We start from the raw sequence: 15665 nt of genomic DNA, 5'->3' as shown, positions 1-15665 counted from the left end.
TGTGCTTTGTGTTTGTTTTTTGTCTAAGTTTTTCTGTGGACTGGTGGGAAGTGTAGCTTAGACTTTGATTACATATGTTGTATTTATGCTGGGGAATTTATTAGTTTTACACTGTTATAGAAATTTGCATAGTAACCAATGGGCATTGTTATAAAAGGGGGGACTTTGAATTAGAGTTTGAAGGTGAATTTTTTGTTAATAAAGTAATTGTTCATCTTTACCCCTGTGTGATATGCCTTCTTTGTGGTTGCTGCTTTGATCTTGTAACACTCCTCAACAACAAACTCAATCAGGGATTCATTTAAGGACTCTTACTTTTGTATTTTATTGATTTTCTTTCTCTCTGTATTGCAGTTTGTTTACATTTATTTATTTATTTACATATATACAGTATGTACAGTTTTTTTTTGCACTATCAATAAGTGGTAGTTCTGCCTCACCTGCAAGAAAAAGAATCTTAGGGTTGTATGTGATGTCAGGTATGTACTCAGACAATAAATCTGAAATCTGTATCTAATTATTTTCCCAAAGATAAATGTTAGATAATGAGACTTCACTTTTTAGTTTTTGGAAAGTAATTCTTGACTTGCAACTGTCTACAAAAGACTGTTATTGCCAATTCATTTTATCTAAGAAGGACATTACAAATAGTTTTAATTGAAGCAACGAAAGTAAGTCAGATGCTCATCGACTTCAGAGAGTTGTGAATGTTGATGTGAGGTGGAGTTAGCCAGACGAGAGATGGACTGATTCATTCTCTGAAAGATTGAGTGAGTACTTGAGTTTTCAAATGGCATTGTGACAATTTTTACAATTCTTACAGGGTTTAAAGATGGTATTCTCATTCCCGTGTTCAGGGGCCCAAGCACCAAGCTCGTGATGAGCTCTATCTCAGTGGAAATTCCAGGGAACCACAGAGAATAATGCATATCATCTTCAAGGTACGACTTTAAACAGAAGCTCCATCTGTATTCACAAACCTCCCCTCAGCACCACTTCAAAGGAAATTGCCCTTGGCAGAGTCACCAGTACATTTTGCTCAATTTCCATTATTTAAAAAGGACAGTTTTTATATAACACCTACCATATCTCCAAAGCAATTTTGAGTGCAATCACTTCTGTTGTGTAGAAAATGTAGCAGCTAATTTGCACATAATCAGCTCCCACAAACCACAAGATTACATTTGCTTTGTTGGTTAAGAATTAAATCTTGGACGGAACATGAAGATAATTAACACAGAAAATAAAAATCTGAAACCCAGAAAATGCTGGAATTTGTCAAAAGGATAACAGCCTGGTACATTAATTTTGTTTCTTTCCTCAGATTCTTCCTGATCTGCAGAATATCTCTCATTTCACTGTTTTTCTACATGGATATATTTCCCTGTTTTTCTTTGAAGTGCCACTGCAGCAGATGCTGCAAATAAGATTCAAAAACTTCTCCAAACACTCAGCAAAGAAACAAGATAACTTCTAAACAAAAATGTTGGAAATTTGGAATTTATTTTAAAAAAACAGATATGGGTATTAGTTCTGAGAAATAAGAAAAAAAACCACACAGAAGTGCTCGAGAACCTCAGCAGGTCTCACAGCATACTTAGGAGGCAAAGATTGTGTAGCCAACATTTTGAGCCTGGGCCCCTCATCAAGGCTCAGACCCAAAAGGTAGAATATATTTTTTGCGCTGTAGGACCTGCTGAATTTAACCAGCACTTCTATGCATTAATTGGAATTAGGTCTGATGACTTTTGCTCCTCTTGCCACAGAAGCTGTCTGTTTTGCTGAGAGTTTTACTGTTTAAGTGAACACATGAGTATACAAATTAGAAGCAGGATTAGGCCACACAGCCACTTAAAGCCTAGAACAGTACCATCAATCCTTGGGGAGCTTTCATCAAAATTGAAACAACTCATTCTGTACCTACTAACTCCCGTGGTTACCTCAACTACACCTCTTCCTTATGGGAATTCTATTCCTTTCCCTCAATTCTTCTGACTCCACTACATCCGCTCCCAGAATGAGGCCTTCCATTCCAGGACATCCCCTCCCCTCTTTTCAAAGGGATCATTCCCTCTGGAACTCACTCATCCACTCATCCCTCCCCACTAATTACTCCTTTGGTATCTTCCCTTGTTACCAGAGGATATGCAACACTCTCACTTACACCTCTAATCAGGGCCCCAAACAGTCCTCGAGATGAAGCAACACTTCACATGAATTTGGAGGGGTCATTTTCTGCATCCAGTGCTCCAGTTGTGTCCTCCATTACGTCAGGGAGACTGGATGCAGACTGGAAGAGCATTTCAATGAGCACCTTCATTCTGTCTGCTGCAATAGCATGGACCACCCAGTGGCCAACCATTTTAATTCCACACACCAATACATCTGTCCATGGCCTCGGGCATTGCCAAACCACAGTCACCCGCAACTAGGAGGAACAACACCTTGTATTAATGGGATTTATTAATAGAGGGATTGAATTCAGGAGTAGAGAGGTCATGTTGCAACTCTACAAATCTCTGGTGAGACAACACCAAGAATATTGTGTTCAGTTTTGGTCACCTCATTACAGGAAGGATATGGAAGCTGTAGAGAGGGTGCAGAGGAGATTTACCAGATGTTGCCTGGATTGGAGGCAAGGTTAGCAGAGTTGGGACTTTTCTCTTTGGAGTGTAGAAAGATAAGAGGAGACTTGATAGAGGTCTATAAGATTAAGAAAGGCATAGATAGGGTGGACAGCTAGCATCTGTTTCCCAGGGCAGGATCAGCAATCACCAGAGGTCATATGTACAAAATTAAGGGATGAAAGTTTAGGGGAGACATCAGAGGTAAGTTTTTTTTTACACAGAGTTGTGGGTGCCTGGAGTGCCTTGCCAGGGATGGTAGTGGAAACATTAGGGGAATTTAAGAGACTCTTAGACGGACACATGGATGATAGAAAAATAGAGGGTTATGGGGTAGGGAGGGTTTAGTAATTTTTTTAAGGAAGTAATACATGGGTTGGCACAACATCGAGGGCTGAAGGTTCTATACTGTGCTGTATTGTTCTATGTTCTATTCTGTCTGGGCAGTCTCCAACCAGGCAGTATGAATAGCGACTTCTCCCATTTTCATTAAACCCCCTACCCAGGTCGCTCTCTTTCACTATTATCCTTATCTTCTTTTCTCCTGCTCCCACCCCCTTCCTTCCTCATAGGGACCTAGCCTTCTTAGCCCTCCGCCCTCTCCCCCTATCACTTCTCAGCTTCTTTCTCTACTACACTTCCATCTGTATCCACCTATTACCTCAGCCTCTGCTGCTCCTCCTCCCCTTTTAATTCAGGCATCTACCAATTTTTCCTAATTCCTAATGTAGAAGAATGAGCGGAGATGTGATAGTAGGTTGGCTTTTTTCCACTAAGCGTAGGAGAGATACAAACCAAAGGACATAGGTTAGGGGTGAAAGGGCATAAGTTTAGGGGGAGCATAAGGAGGAACCTCTTAGCACAGAGAGTGTTCGGAGTGTGGAACAAGCTGCCAGCTGAAGTGATAAATGCAGGCAGGGCCTGTTCCAAACTATTTTACACCCTATGCCAGGCTGAAACCGTGAAGTGGGGGGCCGTGGTTGATGAATGGGAGAGGGGGGGGGGTATAGAGTTGCTGGCTAGGCTGAGTGGGGGGGTTTGCTGATTGGGGCTGACCAATGTGGAGGGTGACCAAGCTGAGCGGGGTGGGGGGGGGGGTGGGGATGCTGACCAGTGAGTGCAATACCTGATGTGATGTTTGATGTGCCTCATACCACTTCCTCCTTCTGCCTTACCAGTCTAACATGGACACTTATAGCGCGTTAGTCGAAACCATGCCATTCATGAACCAGAGGTGCCAGAGCTGTTGGAATCTCTCTTCAGCAGCACCCCTCTGAGGTCTACACCCTAGGCAGCTGCCTAGTTGGCCTAATGGTAGCGCTGGCCCTGAATGCGGGCTCAATTTTAACATTTAAGAATGTTATCATAATATTCATAGATTAAGGAAAATTATACATTCTCCTTCTACTCATCCTAATGAATGCATTCTTTTCTTAGATGCTGAAAATGTGTTTGATAGAGTAGAATGGGAATACCTATTTGCCATATTAGTAAAATTTAATTTTAGACCAGATTTTATTCAATGGATAAAACTCTTATGTGCATCTCCAACAGCATCAATTTGTGCTAATTTCAACAATCAAACCTTTTAAAATTACAAGACATGAGACATGGTTGGCCCCTCAGCCCTCTGCTTTTTGATTTAGTGGTTGAGCCATTAGCTGATGCTGTAAGAGCAAATGAAGACTTTAGAGGCTTGTTGAGAGGGCTTATTGAACATAAACCATGACTCCCTTGAACATTTGGCCTTGCCTTTTGTCCTGACAGGAACATAAAGATTCTGCACTCTCAAAATCTCACCTTTAAATGCTCTCCAATTCTCCTCAACGTCCTTTCCAGAAAAAAGATCATCCCAAACTACTCCCTGCAAATCCCTTCTCATCTCTTTGAATCTGACTTTCCCCCACTTAAAGACCTTCATCTTCGAACCAGACCTATCCCTTTCCATAATTAAGCTGAAACTAATGGAGCTATGATCACTGGATCCGAAGTGCTCCCCAATATGCATCTTCTTTTGAGGTGAAAAATTTAGAACATGTTGGGCATCTCACTACGTGTGGGGACAATGTGACCAGTATGGTTTTGTAGTTTTTGGAATCACCATTTCATTGCTGAAAATGTACATTGCTTTGGTCCCAGGAATTTCAACAGAGAAACAAATCTGACTTTTTGAGGTGCATGGATAATATACACATTTTTCAAATCCAAAACCTCACTCTTCCCCCATTCCAGTACATGTCAATGTTATACACCAATCTATTCTGCAATTCGAACGTCTCTGTTTGAGCATTGTGCTCTTGTCAGTATTTTTTTTTCATGCAATTTGGGAGTTCAATGACATGGGGTTGAATTAAATAGGGGTTTGTGCAGAGGAAATTGTGCCTCATGCATTTCAGTTTTTTTGGAAGAGGTGACCAAGGGGATTGTCAAGGGAAAGGCAATGAACATTGCCTACTTTAGCAAGAGTTTGATAAGGTCCCACTGGTCTGGAAGATCATATCACAGGGTGATACAGAATTGGCTTGGTGTTGGTGGTAAGAGTCAGTGTGGGCATGGATGATTGTTATTCAAATTGGAGACTTGAGACCAGTGATGTGCTGCACCAATCAATGCAGAGTCCACTGTTGTTTATTATCTTTAAGAATTTGGATGGTAATGTTGTTAGTATGGTTCATGTTTTGAGATGACACCAAAATTGGTACTATAGTGAAGGTATCTCAGATAACAACAGGATCTAGATCAATTGGAAAAATGGGCCAAAGAATGACAGGAAATTTAACGGACAGCGAGATGGGTTGCATTTTGAGAAGTTAAACCAGAGTAGAGCTAATACAGGGCCCTAAAGGGTGTTGTAGAACACAGAGGAATTTGAGGGATATAGGCAAACATTTATTGCCTTGATAATGTATTGCTGCTATAATTATACGAACCTGGAGCACATCAACCTTGCTAATACATTTCATGTACTTGCACATGATAAATCCATCTTAGATCTTCTAATCTTAATTAGGTCTTGTCTACAAAAACTTTCTTTACTGATCTGGTGTTTTAGGTTTCATAAGGAAGTAGGTTCTTTTTTACATTCCACCTGGTCAACCGGTACGGACTGGAAAGGCCGACATGGCCTGTTTCCGCGTCGTAAATGGTTATATGGTTATATGGTTAATGCACACCTCCATCATCTGCCCTATTTTATTCCCCAACAGTAGATCTAACACTGCCCCCTCTCTAGTGGATACCTCAACATATTGATGCTAAAAGCAATCCTGTGCACATTTTACAAGCTCTAAGCCATCCAGCCCACTCATTGACTGCGTCTCCCAATCTATGTTAGGAAAATTAAAATCCCCAACTAACACCCTGTGCTGACTGTACATCTCAGCTATTTCCCTGCACATTTGTTCTTCTAGTTCCCTCTCCCCATTTGGTGGTCTATAATACACCCCTATAATTGTAACCTCACCTCTTTTATTTTTTAATTCCACCCACACTGCCTCCCTCCTTTACCTTTACATTATTAATCATATACTAATTCCAAGGAGTTGATAAGGTTCTCTGAGGTTCAGGGGATTCCTTTCATAAACTAATACCTACAATGTGTAAATATAGGCACCAATTTTTTAAAAAGTATCATATTTATTTCTTAAATTAAATATAATTTTCTCAAGAGATATACAACTGTGTATTTCTGCATGCCATCTGTCCATTCCCAAATGTGAATCTGATTTACTGCTCTACATTTTCTTGTGACTGCTAAAGCAATTTTTCTCAAATTCCTTTTGAAACATATTAAGTTTCAATTTTGGCATTATCCCTGATATATTACCTAATTTTAAAAAAGGCACTGGATTTTTTTTAATATAAATTTTATTTATAGATTTAGAACCACACAAATAAAGCACATAATGAAAAATAATTCAAATCAATACAAATACACGTGGCATATAAAAAGAAAATAAAACTTCCCTATATACCCCTCTCCCTTCTATCCCCCACAAGCAAAAAAGGAGAAAAGAGAGTAAGAAGACGAGACCCTAAACAGGGGTACATGTTATTTAGAAGTTTCTTAAATACACTGAGACCTTAAGGAGAAAGGGAATGTCAGAGCCTCGATTAAATATTAACACCCAGATTTTGTACATAAGGGCTCCATATCTTCCAAAGTATATATGTTTCTTAAATTGAACCAATTTTATCAAGTGGTATACAACTCTAAACTTCGATATGCCATCTTTCTATACCTAAATCCATGTCAGATTTCCAAGTTATGGCAATACATATTCTTGTTATTGCTAAATCAACTTGAACCAACTTCTTTTGATACATGTTCAATTTCATCTTAGGTTTAACACCCTTAATATCACTCAATAAAAATAACATTGGACCCTGTGGAAAATTAATCCCTAATATTCGTTCGAATAATTTACTCATTCCTAACCAAAAGGATTTAACTTTAGGACACTGCAAGTAGAATGCAAAAATGTACCAATTTCCTGTCTGCATCTAAAACCTAAATCTGAAATAATCTGATTTAATCTTTAAAAATTTATATGGTGTTAAATATAACTGATGAATAAAATTATATTTGTACAGGTATACAATCCTTTATCCAGAACCCTTGGGGAACAGGGTGCTCCAAATTTCAGCTTTTTCTGGATTTCAGAACAAAAGCCAGCTGCCCCAGATTTAAGCCCACCCGAATTGTGCTGCCATATTCATCCCCTTCCAGTCATGCTGCCATCTCTCCTCCCACCGCCCAACCTAGCCGCGCTGCTGTCCCTCTCTCTCTCTCTCTCTCTCTCTCTCTCTCTCTCTCTCTCTCTCTCTCTCTCTCTCTCTCTCTCTCTCTCTCTCTCTCTCTCTCTCCCTTCACTGTACCAGCACCAGGAAAAAATGCCGGTTTTTGGAGCTTTCCAGATTTTAGATGTCCGGATAAAGAATTGTGTACCTGTGCCATTCTATATCTCACATTTATTGTACTTTTCATATTTTCTCTACTGTGACAGATTATGTTATATTGTATATAGACATGTTTTAAAGGAGATAAATTGTGGCATGTTCTTTAGTGTAGGTCATTTAAAATGCCAGAACTCTGCTCAAGCCGGACAGTCCAGGCTCCAAGCGCCTTTGCAAATACTTTGAAGAATGGCTATAGAGACTTCACAAGTAGGTGTTAATTTGACATGCTGTGGAGTAATGGATTATTGTTTTGGAAAGCAACAGATGAACAGACTTGAAAGATCGAATCTGATGCCACAGACTGTCTGAGTGCAGTTTGCTGTTCTAAGAAGGTCATGTGGTTTTCTCTGAGAGAGAGAGAGAGACAGACAGACAGACAGACAGACAGACAGACAGACAGAATTCACTTCTACCGTTCAGCAGAAGCAGCTAGGACTGGAACATGACAAGCTGGAAAGCTTGTGGTAAAAAACATTTTGAAGACAGGTTGTGAGTTCTTAATTCAGCCTGGTCAAAGCCCTTGTTGTCCATACAAGAGGAGATGGCTAGTTGTTAATCTTTCACTTCAAATAAAGAAAGAACAGGAACTCTGTGGTGACCTGAAAGAACGAGGTTATCACCTGATGGGGCAATTTTCTTTGACAAGGCAAAGAGTGGTAACCATTTACTTTTCAAGCACCAAAACCTGATGAAGATTCATAAATGTTAAATTCTGTGCATAGTTTAAGAATTGTTTGGTACTGGTGATCTTGGAGTAGTGAAAAATGAGGTTGGACTGTGAATCAAAGAACATTTTTGAACTTACACACACACATACACACACACACACTACATATATGCGTGCTTAGCATTAGAAGGAAGTTAAGTTAATAGTCATAAGTTCGAGTTTGATCCTGTTTTCATTTTTAAAGTTAATTAAAAGTAACTTTTGTTTAAGTAACCATTTGTCTTTGTGAATTTCTACTGCTGTTGGTTTTTGGGGACCTCTGGGCCCATAACACTATAATTCCCAATCCAATCTCATTCATCTAATTGTTTATTCAAATTCACTTTCCATCTTTATCTAGAATTTTGAAGCCTTATTTTTCAGGCTTTCTTTTGTATTAACCTATACATTATGGAAACAAATTTCTTTATATTTTTATGACATAACAATGATTCAAATTCCATCTCTACTGGTAATAACAGGCCTTGACCATAACTTTCACGTAAAAATTTCATGACCTGATAGTAACAAAATCGGATACTCTTCCACATTCTTTTAATCTTGAATATAATTGACATAATGAACTTTCTAGTTGCATAAAATAAATTATTACATCATCTACAAATAGATTAATCTTATATTCCTCTCTACCAACTCTAAAACCTTTAATATCAGAATCAGTCCTAATTAATTCTGCCAATGGTTCTATTGCCAAAATAAATAAAGCTGGTGACAATGGACACCCTTGTCTACTAGATCTAGTTAATTGAAAAGAATCCGAAGCTTGTCCACATTTGTTATCACTTTTGTTTTTGGTCCATTATACAAAGCTTTAACCCAATTTGTAAATGTTTGTCCCACTCCAAATTTTTTAAGTACTTTAAATAAAAAGTCCCATCCTAATCTATTAAATGTTTTTTCCACATCTAAGGTCACTGCTACACTTATATCTTCTCTTTTATCATTATATGCGGACTTTATTTTTTCAATAAATGCAGTATGATCCATGTTTATTAACTTTGGTAAGTATTTTGCTAAGATTTTTGCTACTATTTTATAATATGCATTTAATAAAGATATAGGACTATAGGAAAATGGCTTTAAAGGATCTCTATCCATTTTAGATACAAACCATGAAGAATGGAATCGTCTAGGAATTAAAACTTTTAACGATCTTTTTATCCAATAAATTTTGCATCTTTACAATAATTGATGATGAAATTTAATCTGCCAGACACTTTTTTAGATATTGTCAAATTAGACATTTTATTTATTCTAAACTTTCAGTATTTCCATACCTTCCAGATGAGAATTTCATAGATGAACTTTTTGAATTACAATGTGTGCATAAAGGTATTATATCCACTTTATATTATAAAATATTGAATTTAAAATCAGTTTCTTTAATTAGGATCAAAACTGAATGGGAAAATGATCTTAATAGATCTATTTCAGAAGAATGAATTTCAATTTTGGCCCTTATGCATGATTCATCTCTGTGCACTAGGCACAGTTTGATTCAATTTGAAGTGGTGCATAGAGTACACTTTTCTAAAGTCAAGCTCGCTCAAATCTACCCAGATATCAACTCATTGTGTGTCAAATGTAAAAGATTTGACGCTTCTTTGATACATCTGTTTTGGTTTTGTCCCAATTTAGCAGAATATTGGACAGCTATTTTCAAAACATTTTCAGCCAATTTTTTGGGATTGATCTAGAACCATGTCCGTTAATTGCAATGTTTAGCTTCTCCAGTGATGTAAATGTATATTAAACGTCCAACCAAAGACAGGTCTTAGCATTTTCTACATTACTGGCTAGAAGAGGAATATTGCTTAAATGGAAAGAGGACTTTCCACCTACCTATAGATAATGGCTACTGGATATCATGTCCTTTCTAAGTTTCGAAAAGAAATCAAGACATAATGTCAAGAAGATGAAGATTTCTTTCGATAAGATTTTGGGTCCATTTGTAGCTTACTTTCACAATTGGAATGATCAAGGTGCGGGGATGCAGAGAATGGGCACGTTTTATTGGATCTCCGGAGGCCGTTGCTCGATTTCAAATCCACTTGAATACCACTTTCAACCTTGGTTCGTGGAAGGGGTTAGATCTTTATAATCAACCTTTTTTTCTCTTTTTCCTTTCCTTTTCTTTTTTACTATTCACTATATGTTTAGATTGGAATATGACTCCATGTATTATTATTTTTATGATACCAATCCAAATTTATGTTATATTTAATTTATGTGGTCTTGTAATGTGATAAAACTCAATACAAATCATTTTAAAAGAAAAGAAAGAACAATTTGGTCAGGTACATGGTTGGGAGTAGTATGGAGAGCTATGGGCTAGGTGCAGGTCAGTGGGACAAGGAAGAAAAATGGTTCAGCACAGACTAGAGGGGCTGAGGTGGCCTGTTTCTGTGCTGTAATTGTTGAATGGTTCTAAGACCTCAGGCCAGAAACATCGACTACCATTTACTTCCTATGGATGCTGCGTGACTGCTGAGTTTCCCTAGCACCTTTGTGCATTGCACTGTTCCAAAGACTCATTATCCTTGAAGAGAAAAAAAAAGCATATCATCTTGAAGAAGCAACCTCTATTTCTAGATGGTCCTACAAGGGGATGCATCCTCTCTACATCGACCTTGACAAGACCCCAGTGAATCTTCTTTGCCTCTATCCATTTCACTCTCTCAGTTATTAACTCAGGTGGGTAAATGCTCATCCCATCCCATCTTTCCTCATAACTTCTGATGTATTGATATTCATCCCTAAATAAGGAGACTAACACTGCACACAGTTCCCTAGATGCCCCATACAAATGAAACAAACCTCACTTCTATAGCATGTCCTACTTCTTATACTACACACTGTACGTGATGTCTAACTGCTCTACTTGCTAAATAACCTCTATCATAGCATCTTGCTACTTTTGACAATAGATAAGCACTTGCATATACTTCTTTCCCCTTGCCCTGCTGTTAGAGAGTGCTGGGCAGCATATCACAATGGCTGCAGACTCCAGGGGAACAGCAGAGCAGCGCAGAGCACCAGAATCAAGGAGAAAATCCCAGCTGAGAAGGAGAAGCATTGGAGATGTCCCTACAGGACAGTAGCCATGGCAGAAGGGGCTCAGCGGCTGAAGGACCCACATATGCTGTGGGCTGTTGGTGACTTGCAGCCAAAGGACCCACACAGGCTGCGGGCTGCTGGCGACTGCCTCATGGGAACCAGGTATCAGAATTGGGATCTGAGAGGGCGCTGAGGATAAAAAGGGCTCCCAAAGGGCCTCGGGTACTGAAGGCTTCCTGATTAATATGGAGGTTTGATCTGCAGCTTGGATTGGAGATGGTTTGAACTGGAGTCTGTGTGGCTGCAGAGACTGCGGGAGCGCTCGAGGCAAATCCATGGACACTCGGTGTCTCTGAAGGGACTCTCTCTTGCTTCTCTTTCTCCTATTGTTAGGGGCACTGGACAATGCTCATGGCGACTCTTAGTTGATCTTACAGCAGACAAAAGTTGACAATAAAAGGAAACTTTAAGAGGTAGACACGACATCAGCTCTTTGGTTGTTTGTTTTAACATCTCCTTTTGCTCTGTGCCTACTTTCCCCTTTGTGAAGGGCCCCCAAAATTACAAAATGGCCTCAGTAATTCAAATTATTTTTCCATTTATTTCAATTTCTCATGGTTCTCCTCAGACCTTTTCCACTGCCAAAGGTCCCAAGGGTGAAGAAGTGCGAATATCAGAGACTCATTGGTCCATCACAACCTCTAATCTCGCCTCCAATGAATGTATCCATAGGAGGAACTGTCTCGAGAAGGCAGCCATCATAAAGGACCTCCTCGACCCTGGCCACGACCTCTTCTTACTGCCACCTTCAGAAGGTGCTGAAGCCTGAAATCCAGCACCTCACGGTTCAAGAGAAGTTGCAATAACAGCTCTTGAGCCTCTACACCAATCAGGGACTGCTTGGACAGAACAAAAGGATTGTCTGCACCATTGCCAAGTCTTTTTTTTTGCATGATAAGAATTCCAAATATTTATTATTTTGTATTTATTGTGTCATTTTAATTAAATGTGTAGGGGCACTCAGCATGGGTTTGTAAAGGGAAAGTCATGTTTGACGAACCTTGTTGAGTTTTTTGAGGAGGTGACAAAAAAAGTGGATGAAGGTAGGATGGTGGATGTGATCTGTTTGGATTTTGGTAAGGCTTTTGATAAGGTTCCGCATGGAAGGTTAATAAGGAAAGTTCAGTTACTAGGGATTAGTAGAGAGATTGTGACATGGGTTCAGAGATGGCTGGAAGATAGACAGCAGAGAGTCATGGTGGACTGTATGTCAGGTTGGAAGCCTGTGACAAGCGGGGTGCCTCAGGGATCGGTGCTGGGTCCTTTGTTCTTTATCATTTATATCAATGATTTAGAGGAGGGTGTGGTTAACTGGGTAAGCAAATATGTGGATGATATGAAAATAGGGGGAGCGATGGATTGTGAGGGAGGTTTTCTTGGATTACAGAAGGATTTGGTTTGTTTGGAAGAGTGGGCTGAAAGATGGCCGATAGAATTCAATGTAGACAAGTGTGAGGTGTGGCATTTTGGTAAAAATAACCAGAATAGGGTATATGCAGTAAAGGGGAGGGCATTGAGGTACGCAAAGGAACAAAGGGACCTGGGGGTTATGGTACAAAGTTCACTGAAGGTGGACTCCCATGTAGACAAGGTGGTATGGTATGGTGGGCTTCATAAATCATAGTATAGAGTATAGGAGCTGGGAGGTGATGTTTAAGGCATTGGTGAGGCCAGGTTTGGACTACTGTGCTCAGTTCTGGTCTCCAAATTATAGAAAGGATACAGATAAGGTGGAGACAATATTTACAAGGATGTTTCCTGGCTTACAGCATCTGGATTACAGGTGACTGGGACTTTATTCATTGGAACGTAGAAGGCTGAGAGGGGACTTTAGTATTTAAAATTATGAAAGGAATAGATAGACTAGACATAAACAGACTCTTTCCCCTAAGGGAAGGGGGGGGTTGGAACAAGAGGCCATGAGTTAAGGGTAAGGGGGCAAAACTTCAGGAGATATATTAGAGGTTGCTTTTTCACTCAGCAAGTGGTGGCAGAATGGAATGATCTTCCGAATGAGATAGTTGCGGCAGGGTCCCTTCTGTCATTTAAGAGAAGGTTGGATGTGAGGGGGTTGGAGGGTTATGGGCGGAGAGCGTGGAAGGGTTGAGCTAGTGGAGTTGTTCAAGTGAACCGGTGCGGACTCGAAGGGCCGACATGGCCTGTATCTGCGCTGTAAACGGTTATATTATATATATATAGTTTTTGAGAGGTTTTTTTAGAAATATAGCAGGTAACAGGCCCTTCTGGTCCACAACCCAATTACACCCACGTGACCAATTAACCTACCATATGCCTTTGGAAGGCGGAGGACCCAGGGGAAGCCCAGGCAGACGTGGGGAGAGCATTAAAGGCAACTCCTTCAAGGCAGCGCAGGCTTCGAACCCGGGTGTCTGCGCAACTCCCAGCGTCGCGTATTTCTGTCAAAGCCCCTGTTCAGCTGCAGCAAGAAGTTCCGTGCAATGGGATAGGACAACATCTCACTATTGCCAAGGAGCAGAATCAGTGGCCCGGGCTCCACGTTTCAGTGGAGACCGTAAGAACCACATCGCCGCTCGGTCTCTCGGGGGAGAAAACTTTCCGCCGGCCCGTGGCGAGAGAAAGTGTCTGTTTTCATTATTGCTTCGCCCAGTGGATGAGGTGTGAAACCTCGTTCGAGTGGAAGCCAAGGCGAACCTGCCCCCCACTCCCCTCCCTTCCTCCCCTGCCTCTCCCCTCCCCTCCTTCTCCCCTTCCCTCCCCTGCCCCTCACTCTCCCCTTCCCTCCCCTGCCCCTCACTCTCCCCTTCCCTCCCCTGCCCCTCACTCTCCCCTTCCCTCCCCCTCACCCCCTCCCTCCCCCCCCCCCTCCCTCTCCCCCCCTCCCTCTCTCCCCTCTCTCTCCCCCTCCCCACTCCAGCGACCAGGGTTCATTCACCGGCCACTCTCGCCGGGTCAGACCGTCATCATCTGCCCCCCACCCCCCCCAATCCACCCCCGAGCCCTGCGAGCCTTTCCAGGACGGCTGCGCCGCGTCCGCGACCCCCACCAGACTCCTCGCTTTACACGACTCCCGGTGGCCCGGGGTCGGCGCTAAAAGTTACGCGGGAGAAAACAACTTCAATTCCGAAGTCCTCGGCAGCCCCCAAGGCGTGATTTCCACGATGGGAACGCTGCATCCACACAAGAGCAATTGTTTCTGATGCCTTTGTCCTGGGCATTTAGCATTAAGAGAAATATCCATTATTTGGATACTTTAATCGCTACAGAGGAACCGCGAACCTCCCTCCCTGTCTCCCTGCCTCCCTGCCTGCCTCCCTCCCTGCCTGCCTCCCTCCCTGCCTGCCTCCCTGCCTGCCTCCCTCCCTGCCTGCCTCCCTGCCTGCCTCCCTCCCTGCCTGCCTGCCTCCCTGCCTGCCTCCCTGCCTGCCTCCCTGCCTGCCTCCCTCCCTGCCTGCCTCCCTCCCTGCCTGCCTCCCTCCCTGCCTGCCTCCCTCCCTGCCTGCCTCCCTCCCTGCCTGCCTCCCTGCCTGCCTCCCTCCCTGCCTGCCTCCCTCCCTGCCTGCCTCCCTGCCTGCCTCCCTCCCTGCCTGCCTCCCTCCCTGCCTGCCTCCCTCCCTGCTAAATAGGTGGATTTGAAAGGCTCACATGCTCGCTCTTCGCCTTCTTGTTCAGGTATACCGACACGGTGTAGTCCTTCCTTCTGGCAGCGCTGTACAAGTTGGAAGCCCCCCGGGGAGGGTTGGCAGCCCCTTCCTTGGCTCCAGCTTTCGACTTCAGCGGATCGCAAGGCTCCTCCGGCAGACGGTCGTGTTTAAGTTCCATGTTCTTGTTGCAGTCGGTCATTTCCCTGCAAGAAGAGGGAGGGAGGGGGGGGGGGATGTCAGCGGGCAACTCGGGTACCATTCAGTGTGGTGCAGTTCATTCCGGCTTGGCAGATGACAGCGCCGAGCGAAGGACTGCCCCAAGTGGGAGGGGCGCCCGGCCGATCTGTGTGTGGTGCAGTGGGCTGCGGGAGGAAGAAAGGAGCCAGTCTTCTCTCTGTTGCTGCCACACGCTGAAGTGCTGGAGAAACTCGGCTGGTCACGCAGGCAACATCGGGTCTGGTGGTGAGGGCCGGCCTGGTGAAGTTCAGGGTGGGGGGGGGGGGGTCTCGGTACAAATAACAGCAACGTGCTTCTGGAGAGCGTTCAAATCCTTGAAAGGCAGTGGCCAATCAAGAATCAATTATTCTTCCCAAAGGAATAGACTAGCTCTGGTAG

General features: G+C 42.4%; 1 protein-coding gene across 1 annotated transcript in view; it reads right to left on the bottom strand.

Moving 5' to 3' along the window:
• Positions 1-15246, bottom strand: part of LOC138759787 (inactive phospholipase D5-like) — a 128305-nt gene extending 113059 nt beyond the window's left edge. The window contains exon 1 of the mRNA XM_069930372.1: positions 15052-15246. Within this exon, the coding sequence (XP_069786473.1) occupies positions 15052-15228 (177 nt within the window). The 5' untranslated portion in view covers positions 15229-15246. The remainder of the gene's footprint in view (positions 1-15051) is intronic.
• Positions 15247-15665: the final 419 nt, after the last annotated feature.

The sequence above is a fragment of the Narcine bancroftii genome, chromosome 4 (assembly GCF_036971445.1).
Source record: "Narcine bancroftii isolate sNarBan1 chromosome 4, sNarBan1.hap1, whole genome shotgun sequence".
In the NCBI taxonomy this organism is placed as follows: Eukaryota; Metazoa; Chordata; class Chondrichthyes; order Torpediniformes; family Narcinidae; genus Narcine; species Narcine bancroftii.
Note: the sequence above shows the minus strand (reverse complement) of the source record. Positions and strands in the feature narration are given on the sequence as shown.